Source organism: Papio anubis, chromosome 19 (genome assembly GCF_008728515.1).
Source record: "Papio anubis isolate 15944 chromosome 19, Panubis1.0, whole genome shotgun sequence".
NCBI classification, from domain to species: domain Eukaryota; kingdom Metazoa; phylum Chordata; class Mammalia; order Primates; family Cercopithecidae; genus Papio; species Papio anubis.
In genome coordinates, this window is record NC_044994.1 from 41,840,845 (window position 1) to 41,852,961 (window position 12,117).

At 43.0% G+C, this 12,117-nt stretch overlaps 1 protein-coding gene and 2 non-coding genes across 3 annotated transcripts in view; 2 read left to right on the forward strand and 1 right to left on the reverse strand.

The window, feature by feature from the left end:
* The window catches only part of ACAA2 (acetyl-CoA acyltransferase 2), a 29,242-nt gene extending 20,185 nt beyond the window's left edge, over positions 1 to 9,057 (reverse strand). The window contains exon 1 of the mRNA XM_003914373.3: positions 8,575 to 9,057. Coding sequence (XP_003914422.1) covers positions 8,575 to 8,590 — 16 coding nt within the window. The 5' untranslated portion in view covers positions 8,591 to 9,057. The remainder of the gene's footprint in view (positions 1 to 8,574) is intronic.
* Positions 9,058 to 9,233: 176 nt separating this feature from the next.
* LOC116271535 lies at positions 9,234 to 9,377 on the forward strand. The gene has a single exon (XR_004180162.1).
* Positions 9,378 to 9,461: 84 nt separating this feature from the next.
* On the forward strand, positions 9,462 to 9,544 carry LOC116271531. The gene has a single exon (XR_004180158.1).
* Positions 9,545 to 12,117: the final 2,573 nt, after the last annotated feature.

A 12,117-nucleotide genomic window follows, 5' to 3' on the forward strand; every position in this document is an offset into this window, starting at 1 on the left:
GACTTTTGGCAATGGGTTTGTGATAAGATACTGACCTACAAATTAGACTATTCAAGCATTATACCACTATTGGTATCTAAGTATAATCTTCCAATTTATGTCTATGATCTCTTTCATCAAACAAACCAAACCTAGCCTAAAATATTTCTATTTCAACCTCTCTTTTCATTCCTACTTTGAGAAATTTGCAGTTTAAAGGAATATCAGGAGCAATATATATAACTATAATTTAGAACAGATCCACTCAGCTTTTTACAGATACAAATTCAGATAGTTACAAAAGGCCATAAATACTAGTTGGGTGCATTACAAATGTTTTGTTCCGGTAAATGGGTTATTCTGTACCATGATGCCTTCCTGAATCTTTTCAAGTTTCTTCTCATCCTCCTACCTTAACAGTCTCTGCCTATTTTTATATCAGTGTTTTCTTTCTTTTTTTTTTTTTTTTTGAGACAAAGTCTTGCTCTGTGCCCAGGCTAGAGTGCAGTGGTGTGATCACAGCTCACTGCAGCCTCGACCTCTGCAGCCTTGACCTCCCCAAGTCAAGTGATCCCCCTGCTTCAGCCTCCCAAGTAGGTAGGGCTACAGGTGTGTGCCACCACACCTGGCTAATTTTTACTTATTATTAGTATTATTTTTTGTAGAGATGGGCTCTTGCTATGTTTCCCAGGCTGGTCTCGAACTCCTGGGCTCAAGCAATCCTCCCACCTTGGCCTCCCAAACTGCTAGGATTATAGGCATGAGCTACTGCACCTGGTCTATCAGTGGTTGCTTTATTTCATTCTTCTTTCCTCTTTCCATGCCTTCTTCCTAATTTCATTAGTTCTGCTTCTGGTCATGGCCTGCTATGCTCCTATCTGACCAATCCTCCAACAGAAAACAATGAAAAACTCAGGACAATATATGAGAACAACTACTACCTGAAGGTCTTGGAAATGAACAAAACTAGACAGGTAAGGAGAAGAGTTGATACTTAGAGGAAGAGAACAGAACAGGGTAAGTGCCCAATTTATTTATAGCAACTAACTTGAAGATTAACAGTCCGTGATGCATGGAATGGCTAGAACTCTGAAACACACAGTCTTACTGGCTTGAAGAATCAGCGAATAAAGTTCATGGTAAGCACAGCCACTAGAAAGTGATGGAGAATCTGGGAAAGAGGAGCACCATAGAGGGAGATTCCAAATTTCACATATAAACTCTGCCAAAATATTTGGCTGACTCTTTAGCCGTTTATGTGTAGGTCGGACCACAAGCACCTAAGCCAAGCCTTAAAAGACTGAACTTAGATTTAAATTGTTGCCCACTACAAGGGGAGACACAGTTTATCATGGGGGTGCATGGGGGTGATTCTGCGTACAAAAAATAAATAGCCAACCAATCAATAAGTCAATTCTGTCTGCAGGATTACAACAGAATCCAGTCTCCACAATGTTTCATCTGCAATGTTCATAATACAATTCAAAATTAATCCACATATGAGGAAACAAAAAATATGACTCATTTTCAAGAAAAAAGACAATCAACAGAGACCAACCCCAAGAAGACCCAGATGCTGAAATTAGCAGACAAGGATTTTAAAATAGCTACCTATTATAACTATGCCCAAGGATGTAGAGGAAAATATGCTCCTAATAAAACACATGACATCTCAGCAAAGAAATACATATTATAAAAATCCCAAATGGAAATTCCAAAACTGAAAAATAACTGAAATAAAAAATTCCCTGGATGGGCTTAACAGCACAATAGAAATGAAAGGAGAAAAATTCAGCGACTTTGAAGATAAATAGAAATTATCCAATCTGAAGAACAGATGAAAAAAAAGATTAAAAAACAAAGCCAGAACCTCAAGGTCTGACAAAGGAGGAGGGGCAATTCGCTGGAAAAAGGATAGTCTTTCCAACAAATAGTGCTGCAACAACAAAACATCCATATACCAAACAAAATGAATCCAGGCAAAAATGTCTCGTGGCTCAAGCCTATGATCTCAGCTACTCAAGAGGCTGAGGTGGGAGGACTATGTCAGGATAGGAGTTTGAAATCAGCTTGGGCAATACAGCAAGATCCCCATCTCTAAAAAATGTAAAAAATTAGTTGGGTATAGTGGCATGTGCCTGTAGTCCCAGCTATTCAGGAGGCTGAGTTCAAGGCTACCGTGGGCTACAATCAAGTCACTGCACTCCAGCCTGGGTGACAGAGTGAGACCTCTTACCTAAAAAAAACAGAAATGAAAACAAAGAGATCATAGACTTAAATATAAAATGCAAAACTCTTAGAACATACGAGAAAAATCTACATGGCTTTTGGTTTGGTGATAACTTTTTAGATCTAACACCAAAAGCAGGATCCATGAAGGGAAAACTTAAGTTGGACTTCTTAAAATTGAAAACTTCTGGCTGTGTACAGTGGCTCATGCCTATGATCCCAGCACTTTGGAAGGCCGAGGTGGGAGGATTGCTTGAGCCCAGGAGTTTGAGACCAGCCTGGGAAACATGATGAGACCCTGTTTCTACAAAGAATTAAGAAATCAGCCGAGCGTGGTGGTGTGTGCTTGTGGTCCCAGCCACTTGGAAGGCTGAAGCGAGGGGACTGCTAGAGTCCAGGAGGTCAAGGCTACAGTGGCCGTGTTCACACCACTGTACTCTAGCCTGGGCAACAGAGTGGGACCCTCTAAAAACAAATGAATAAATAACTTCTGCTCTGCAAAAGATGCTGTTAAAAGAATGAAAAGACAAGCCACAGACTGGGAGAAAGTATTTATAAAAACACCTAACTGATAAGGGACTGGTATCCAAAACATACAAAGTGTTCTTAAAGCTCAGCAATTAAAAAAAAAAAAAAAAAAAAAAACCCACACAACCCAATTTAAAAATGGGCAAAAGATCTGAACAGATACCTTACCAGAGAAGATATACAGATGGCAAATAAGCATATGCAAAGATGTTCAACATCATATGTCATTAGGGAATTGCAAATTAAAACAACATGAGATACTACTACATAACTATTAGTCTTTTGGATTTTAGAAAGGCTAAAATCCCAAACACTGACAATACCAAATGCTGGTGAGGATGTGGAACAACAGAAATTCATTCATTGCTGGTGGGAATGCAAATGGTATGGCCAGCTTGGAAGACACTTTGGCAGTTTCTTATAAAACTAAACATACCTAACCATATGTATCATGTTTCTTGTATTTACCTAAATGATTTGAAAACTTATGTTCAAACAAAAATGTGCACACAAATCTTTATTCATAATTGTCAAAACTTGAAGGCAACCACGATGTCCTATCGGGGGAAACCACCCCCAATATTTCAATGTAGGTTCTTTCTATTTTCCCTAAGTGTCAGCCGGTCTGAGACATAAAGAGAAAGAGTACAAAGAGACAAAGAGAGGAATTTCACAGCTGGGCCGCTGGGCCTAACATCACATATTGGTAGGTCCATGATGCCCACCTGAGCCGCAAAACCAGCAGGTTTTTATTAAGGACTTCAAAAGGGGAGGGGGTATATGAACAGGGAGTAGGTCACAAAGATCACATGCTTCAAAGGGCAAAAAGGAGAACAAAGATCACATGCTTCTGAGGCCAATAAAGATCACAAGGCAAAGGGCAAAGCAAAGATCACAAGGCAAAGGGCAAAATCAAAAACTCCTGATAAGGATCTATGTTCAACTGTGCACATATGGTCTTGATAAACAACTTAACAGAAAACAGGCATCAAGAGCAGAGAACCGGTCTGACCTCAAATTTACCAGGGAGTGTTTTTTTCCCCATCCTAATAAGCCTGAGGGTACTGCAGGAGACCAGGGCGTATTTCAGTCCTTATCTCAACCGCATAAGACAGACACTCCTAGAGCGGCTGTTTATAGACCTCCCACCAGGAATGTAATTCTTCTCCTAGGGTCTTAATATTCCTTGCTAGGGAAAAGAATTTAGCCATATCTCTCCTACTTGCACGTCTGTTTACAGGCTCTCTGCAAGAAGAAAAACATGGCTCTTTTTGCCTGACCCCGCAGGCAGTCAGACCTTATGCTTGTCTTCCCTTGTCCCTAAAAATTGCTGTTATTCTGTTTTTTTCAAGGTGCACTGATTTCATATGTTCAAACACACGTTTTACAATGAATTTGTGCAGTTAACACAATCATCACAGTGGACCTGAGTTGATGTACATCCTCAGCTTACGAAGATAACAGAATTAAGAGATTAAAGACAGGCATAAGAAATTATAAGAATATTACTAGGGACGTGATAAATGTCCATGAAATCTTCACAATTTATGTTCCTCTGCCACAGCTCCAGCCAGTCTCTCCGCTCAGGGTCCCTGACTTCCCGCAACAATGTCCTTCAGCAGGTGAATGGATAAACAAACTGTGGTGCAGCCATACAATGAAATATTATTCAGCAATAAGAAGAAGTGAGCTATCAAGCCATAAAAAGAAGGAATCTTAAATGCATGTTGCTAAGTGAAAGAAGAAAGTCTGGAAGGGCCATATACTATATGATTCCAACTATATGATATCTGGAAAAGGCAAAGCTATGGAGACAGTAAAAAGATCAGGGCTTGCCAGGGGTTCAGAGACAGGGATAAATAAGTGAATCACAGATTATGTTTAGGGTGGTGAAATTAATCTGCATGACACTATAATACTGACATCAGTCATCTGCACATTTGTCAAAACCCACAGAACTATATAATACAATGAATGAACTTGAATGCAAAACATGAACTTCAGTGAATAATAATGTATCAATATTAGCTCATCGATTGTAACAAATGTACCACACTAATGCAAGATGTTAATAATAGGGGAAATGGACAGGACGAGGGAGCATAGGGTATACTCCATACTTTCTGCTCAATTTTTCTGTAAAACCTAAATCTGCTCAAAAACAAAGTTTGTTAATTTTTTCTTTAAAGTCAGAAAGTAAAAAGACATGGGCAGAACCTCAAGGACTAACAAGTTACAGTCACAGGAGAGGACAGAGAATGGATTTTAAAAAACATTTGCAGAAATAATAAAGAAGAAATGTCCAAATTTGATAAAAAGCATAAATTTATAGATTAAAGCTTAGTAAACCTCAACTCTAATAAACACCAAACATAGCACTCTACACCCCCTTCCCCTGCAGCTTGGCACATCATTGTCAAACTTTTGAAATCCAAAGATAACAAAAATATATAAAACATCCAGAAATAAAAATGACATATTGCACACATGGAAATGACCCCAACTTCTCCTCAGAAACAATAGAGTCTAATTTCATTTGTCTCTCTACAAAGTTCCTTTTATGAGTTTCTCCCCTATGTCTCATATTCTAAGAAAGCGTTTGTGAGACGGCAGTGCTAGTAGTGAAATATGCAATATCTACAAAGGAAAGGGTGTGCGTGGGAAAATAAAAACAAAAAAAGAACCTCCCCTTTACCTATATTACTTCTTATTTGATGCTCCCAGACTGTAAAGGTTAGCTCAAGTAAGGCCTTAACTGAACTAATACAATTATTTTGAACAGAGAAAATGTTCTCAATCATATATTTTTGGTTTGGGTTTTTTTTTGTTTGTTTGGAGGCAGGGTTTCACTCTGTCACCCAGGCTGGAGTGCGGTAGTGTGATCTCGGCTCACTGCAGCCTCAACCTCCTGGGCTCAAGCAATCCTTCACCACAGCCTCCCCAGTAGCTGGGACTACAGGCAAGTGCCACCATGCCTGGCTAATTTTTGTATTTTTTGTAGAGACTGGGTTTCTCTATTTTAAAAAATAATTTTTTACTATTATTATTTTAAATATTTTAACAAAAAATCTGGGATGCGCAGATACAAAGACTATAAAGGTTTAAAGGTTTTTTCTTTTAATTTCATAAATTGTACGCCATGTCAATTTTCATTTGATGTCAATTTTACATGGATACTAAAAGGTCTAAAACTTAACAATCTTTAACACCAAACTGAAATCTCATTTGTAAAACACCCTGAAAATTCAGAGGCTAAAAATTTCCCAAGACCGAAAGACAGTGAAGAGACATATTAACCCAGAGTGTAGTAAGTCCAAGTAGCTCCAAGAAAGGGCCTGGGAAGATGTGCTGAGTTGACAGTACAGGAAAAGCACCACTAGGAAAGAAACAGCTCTACCTTTCTATCACATTGTTAGGTAAATATTCACTTAGTACCAGCGACTTCAGACAGCAACTAGGGCAAATTAAGAAAAGCTGCGGTGGCATCCCGGTGTTTCAGGATTAAGGTAATTTAGCAGCCCTGCCCACTCGCCTTGAAAAAATACACAAACATTCCCAACAAAGTCAGGAGCAGTAGGAGAGCTAAGATCTAAGTGAAAACCTCCTGCCAAGTACTAGGATGGGAGCTAATAAAAACCTAGAACTGTTCTTCTTGTTGAGTGAAATCGGACAAATTAATGATAATCCTTAACAAATTTTAACTCAAATGTGTCCTTTTCCCTATAATCAGTCACATGCTCTTCTTTCTTCCCACCCACCCTGCAAACACTTTGTATGCTGCCTGAGAGAAGCGTATCTTTAATGATTCTAGACGGCCTGTAACATCACTATTTCAAGCTCAAGGCTTGGGTTCTAGTCACAGCCACTAACTACCTGTGTTATTATACACAACCACTTTACCTCTCTCCACATGAGCGTCCTAATTGCTATGATAAGGAAATGGAAAAAAATACGATCACTAGCTCTAACACTACAGTAAATTGTACCAGAAATTTATAAACTTTCTACTTCCTTAATACAGATGTCAATGTGCATTTTTTTCCTTTCTGAGTTCATAGTATTTGTGAAATTTTCAAATGGGTCTGTATTACAAGAAAGGGTAAGAACCACTGATAAAATATTAAAATGACATCAGTAAAACTATTATTTCCTTTTTAAGAAGATAGCTCATGACAATGCACCTTTTAAATGAAGTGGAAATGCCTCGTCTAAAAAAAATTCACCATGCTGCTTTATGAAGTAAACGTAGTAAATTCAGTCAGGAAGGGCACTGGCAAATGAAATCCACGTTGCAGGAAACTGTAAACACTGCATTTGGTTCCAGAATACCGATTTTTCCCTTCATTTGTTTCCATGCCACTTTGGTTCTTCTGACTTTCAGATCCCCCTAACCAATTCTTAGCTGGCATCTCCACTTGGCTGCTTCACAGGCACCAAAAAGTTTTCTGCCTAAAACTGAATTCTCAATCCTTCTTTCCACATCTATTCCTTTCCCAATTTTCCTCACTCTGTAAGTGGCATCATCATGAACACTGTTCATCAGACCAGGCACTTTTCATCATTCTTGACATTTCCTGCTTATATTTACTCCACCACACCCAATCTACTTTCTATCAAAACCACCCCAAATCTATCTCAACTCATCCCTCCCCTTTTCTCCCCAATTACACTGCCCCACACGAGTCAAAGCCATCACTTGCTGCTCCCTGGACCTCTGCAATAGATCCTTAAATGGTCTCTTCGCCATTACACAGACCGCCCCAAATCCGGACAGAGTGGAAATCAGATCCTGTCATTACCCCGCTTTAAATCCCTCTATTGCCTTCCACTGAATTTGGAACAAAATCCCACCTTCTTACAGAGTTCACAGGGCCCTGGAGCACCAAAATGCTTGGTTCTTAGATCCTGCCAAGCTTTTTCCTGTCTCAGGGCCTCCTGAATGCTCTTCGACACGTATATCCCTTTTTTTTTTTTTTGAGACGGAGTCTCGCTCTGTCGCCCAGGCTGGAGTGCAGTGGCCGGATCTCAGCTCACTGCAAGCTCCGCCTCCCGGGTTCACGCCATTCTCCTGCCTCAGCCTCCCGAGTAGCTGGGACTACAGGCGCCTGCCACCTCGCCCGGCTAGTTTTTTGTAGTTTTTAGTAGAGACGGGGTTTCACCGTGTTAGCCAGGATGGTCTCGATCTCCTGACCTCGTGATCCGCCCGTCTCGGTATATCCTTAAAGTAAGATTCCATTGATTGTGCCCATTTGTTTTGAAAAGGGAGTTTATTACACAGTTGTTTTAAACAAGTTCATAACCCTAGAGCTTACGTATAGAGTGACTGCTCTAAACTAAAGCAACAGAAGGGAAAAGGGAGCAGGGCAGGTCTTCCAGCAGAACACCAGCTACCATTTCCGCGGCCAGGCCACGCCATCGATTCACTCGGGGAGCCCTGCCCACCGAGGCCCAGCAGCCGGCTCCTGTGTGCAGCTGCCCTGCAGCAGGCGCCGGCGGCCTATGGCGCCGCCCCATTTTTCCTAATACTTGGACTCGAACTAATGGGGTCACTGTTAGGCGAAGAAAGGAATGACCTCCAAGGTCACATGCAAGCAAACTTTGGTCTCAAGTCAACAGGAAATTGCATCGAAATCGCTGTCGCTAGCGTCTTACAAGTAAGGGTTTTCTCCTTAACCCAAACAAGCCTTTCGGGCTGGGTTTTTATCACTTCCGCTCCAAAACCGAGGTTGAGTGAACTTCACCCCACGACCCCCGACTCTCCGCGGCGGCCGGAAGCGGAGGCCTGGCCGGGGGAGGGCAGGACCCCGAGGGGCGAGGAGAGGAGGGGGCTGCGCTCACCTCGGAGCAGAGCCATGGCTGCGGCTGGGTCGTCGGCGGCGCGGGTCTCTGGTCTGGGGGACGCAGAGCGGCCACTTGCAGTCACCCAGATTTCAAGAGCGTGGGTGGCGCCCCGGGAGCCACGCCCCTGCCCTTTCACCTACTTCCCGGGGCTGCCTGGCCGGGCCCCAGCGTAAGATGATCCTACCCCACGCGTGGCTGCCCGCCTCACCCTAGCCCGAGGGAGCCCGGGGGTCGGGGCTCGGGTAGACGACTACGCGTCTTGAGGGCGGACTCTTTCCTCACGTCCTCGTTTTTAGATTTTCTCCGTTTCCAAACCGAGAGAATTTGGTTTGACACCTCTCACCCATCATATCCCAGCCCCGAGAGGCAATGACTGTTCCCTTTGGTCTCCGCCAGAACCCTAAACACTTGGCAGGAGCCCAAGCCTGAGGGACTTGGCGCGCTGGCGGCCGCCAGCTGGGGGCGGAACCGAACGTCCTGGGGGCGCGGCGCGGCGGAGGCGCGACGGGATTGGCTGGAGCGGGTGGCTGCGCAGTCCGCTGGGCAGAGGCTCTGGTCGCCGATCTGGACGCGCGACTGCGCTTGGGTGCTGTACTGAGGGCTGGGCGGAGAGGTGGAAGGCAGTTGGGGTGCGGTGAGTGTAGTAGGCTAGGGCGCTTTCGGGTCCCTATTGCAGCCCCCAGATGAGCCCGTAGTATTTTCCTTATATGATCAGGTCCCACTGCGGGCGGCGCAGTTTGCCCGGAGCCTGAGAGGATTATGAAAACGTGGCGAGCGAAGTGGGGCCAGGGGACCTGGAGCGGGGGCGTGAGGAGAGGGGGCAGCAGGTGAGGCTGGACGGGAGGGAGGTCTAGGGAGGCCTCTGCCGCGGTCACTGTGAGCCCTGGCCGATGATGACGAGACCACTGCGCAATCTGAGTTCTGGGAACCACGTGATGGAGTGTGTTCTGAGAACAGACTGAGGCCGGGCGAGCAGGAGGCGGCCGGGGCAAGGGAGAAGCGGAGAGCCCCTCGGTACCAGGGCTGGGAGGGCCGGGTTGCCTAGCGAGGGCTTCTTTGAGTGCGTGGGGGTGGTGGGTGGCATGGACGGTTTTTCTGAGTCGTCAGCGAATGCCCCCTCTAGAATCCTGCTTTTCAAACGCTTTGGTGACACTCTTGCAGTGTGGGGTTTTTTTAAAATCCAAATTTGTATTATGAAAACTTTCAAACTTACAGAAAAGTGGGAAGACTTGTACAGTGGACGCATATCGACCCAATTGTTAACATTTTGCTATGTTGCTGACCACCTGTTCTTCCATCAAACCATCTTATCTTTTTAACGCAGACCTTAGTACTCTACACCCATGAACACATCAGCACACATTATTCATTTACAGTTCTTTTTAAGGCAAAATATCCACGCAATCAAATGTACAAATCTTAGACAAGCTTCACAAATGCTTATGTATAGGCCGGGCGCCGTGACTCACGCCTATAATCCTAGCACTTTGGGAGGCTGAGGTGGGGGGATCACGAGGTCAGGCGATTGAGACCATCCTGGCTAACACGGTGAAACCCCGTATCTACTAAAAATACAAAAAAATTAGTCGGGCGTGGTGGCGGGCGCCTGTAGTCCCAGCTGCTGGGGAGGCTGAGGCAGGAGAATGGCGTGAACCTGGGAGGCGGAGCTTGCAGTGAGCCGAGATAGTGCCACTGCACTACATTCTGGGTGACAGAGCAAGACTCTGTCTCAAAAAAAAAAAAATGCTGCTCATATAGAGTGTTCATTTTCATACACACTTTTCAATTTGCCCTCTACATATTTAAGAAAGGTTAAGTATCACAATTTCCCACTGCAGATCACCATCAGTAGGTCTTTACAAATGTACTGTGTTTTCTCTAATTGGAAATGTTACTAGTGAGTGGATTCTAAAACCATTCAGTGAAAGGTTTACATATGTTAAAACATGTAAATATATGAGAGAATATTGACATAGTCTGCAAGTCTTATGAAGAGGAAAGGGTACCTTTACAATGGAGAAATCTTGCGGGTATTACTTCACCGAATTATAAACTAATGGTGTCCCATCACCAATAAAGGGACAAACTGATGTCATGCGCTCCCCTTGCTACAGCGATAACACAATCTCACTTGCATAGAATTTCTCCTGAAAACATCTGGCCTGAATCTAATTATAAGGAAACAATGAGACAAATCCACATGGAGGTACATTCTGCAAAACAACTGAACTCCTTAAAAACATCAGTGTGGTGAAAAACAAAAAATGGCTAAAATAGGAATAGTATCACATTAAAGGAGACTAGAGATGTGACACATATTGTATGGGATCCTTAATTAAAACGTGGGTTTAAAAAAAACTCTAAAAGACAGTATTGGGACAATTGGAGAAACATATAAATTATAGATGACATGGTAATATTGACATTAAGTTTCCTGATCGTGATAATTATATTGTAGTTATGTAGGAGATTGTCCTTTGTTCTTAGGAAATACATACTGAAATATATACAGGTGAAGAATCATGAGACCTGCAACTAACTCTCAAATGACTGGAAAAAATGCATATGTGTATATACAGTTATGTGTTGCTTAACCACGAGAATACATCCTGAACGATGTGCTATTAGGCGATTTCGTCATTGTGTGAACATCATGGATTTCACTTACACAAACCTTGATGGTAGAGCCTACTACACACCTAGGCTATATGGTACAGCCTATTGCTCCCAGGCTACAAACCTGTATGCATGTTACTGTACTGAACACTGTAGGCAGTTGTAACACAATAGTATTTGTGCATCTAAACATAGGAAAGATAGTGCATGACTATACACTGGCAGAGAAAGATAAAGCAAATATGGCCAAATATTATGAACTGGGGAATCCAAATGAAGAGTATACAGTTGTTTATTATTCTTTTTTTTTTTTTTTTTTTTTTTTTTGAGACAAGTCTTGCTCTGTTACCCAAGCTGGAGTGCAGTGGCATGATCTCCACTCACTGCAACCTCTGCCTCCCAGGTTCCCGTGATTTTCCTGCCTCAGCCTCCTGATTATCTGGGATTACAGGCATGTGCCACCCCACCTGGCTAATGTTTGTATTTTTAGTAGAGACAGGGTTTTGCCATGTTGGCCAGGCTGGTCTCAAACTCCTGACCTCAGGTGATCCGCCCACCTCGGCCTCCCAAAGTGCTGGCATTAGAGGTGTGAGCCACTGCGCCTGGCCCATTATTCTTTTTCTAAGAGGGGGTCTTGCTTGCTATGTTGCCGGGGCTGGCCTCAAACTCCTAGGCTTAAGGGATCCTCCTGCCCCAGCCTCCTGAGTAGCTTGGGACTACAGGCATGTACCACATTCTTCTATTTTTGCAACTTTTCTGTAGGTTTTAACTCTTTCAAAATACAAATTGGGAGAAAAAAATGTCCTTCAATTAAGCTACAAAATTGCTTGAAACAAGTTATTTTTGAAAATATTTAGTCCTTTTCAGGTTTACATCATATTTAAGCAGGTATGTATTCTTGTAATTTTAATATGTATATTAAAA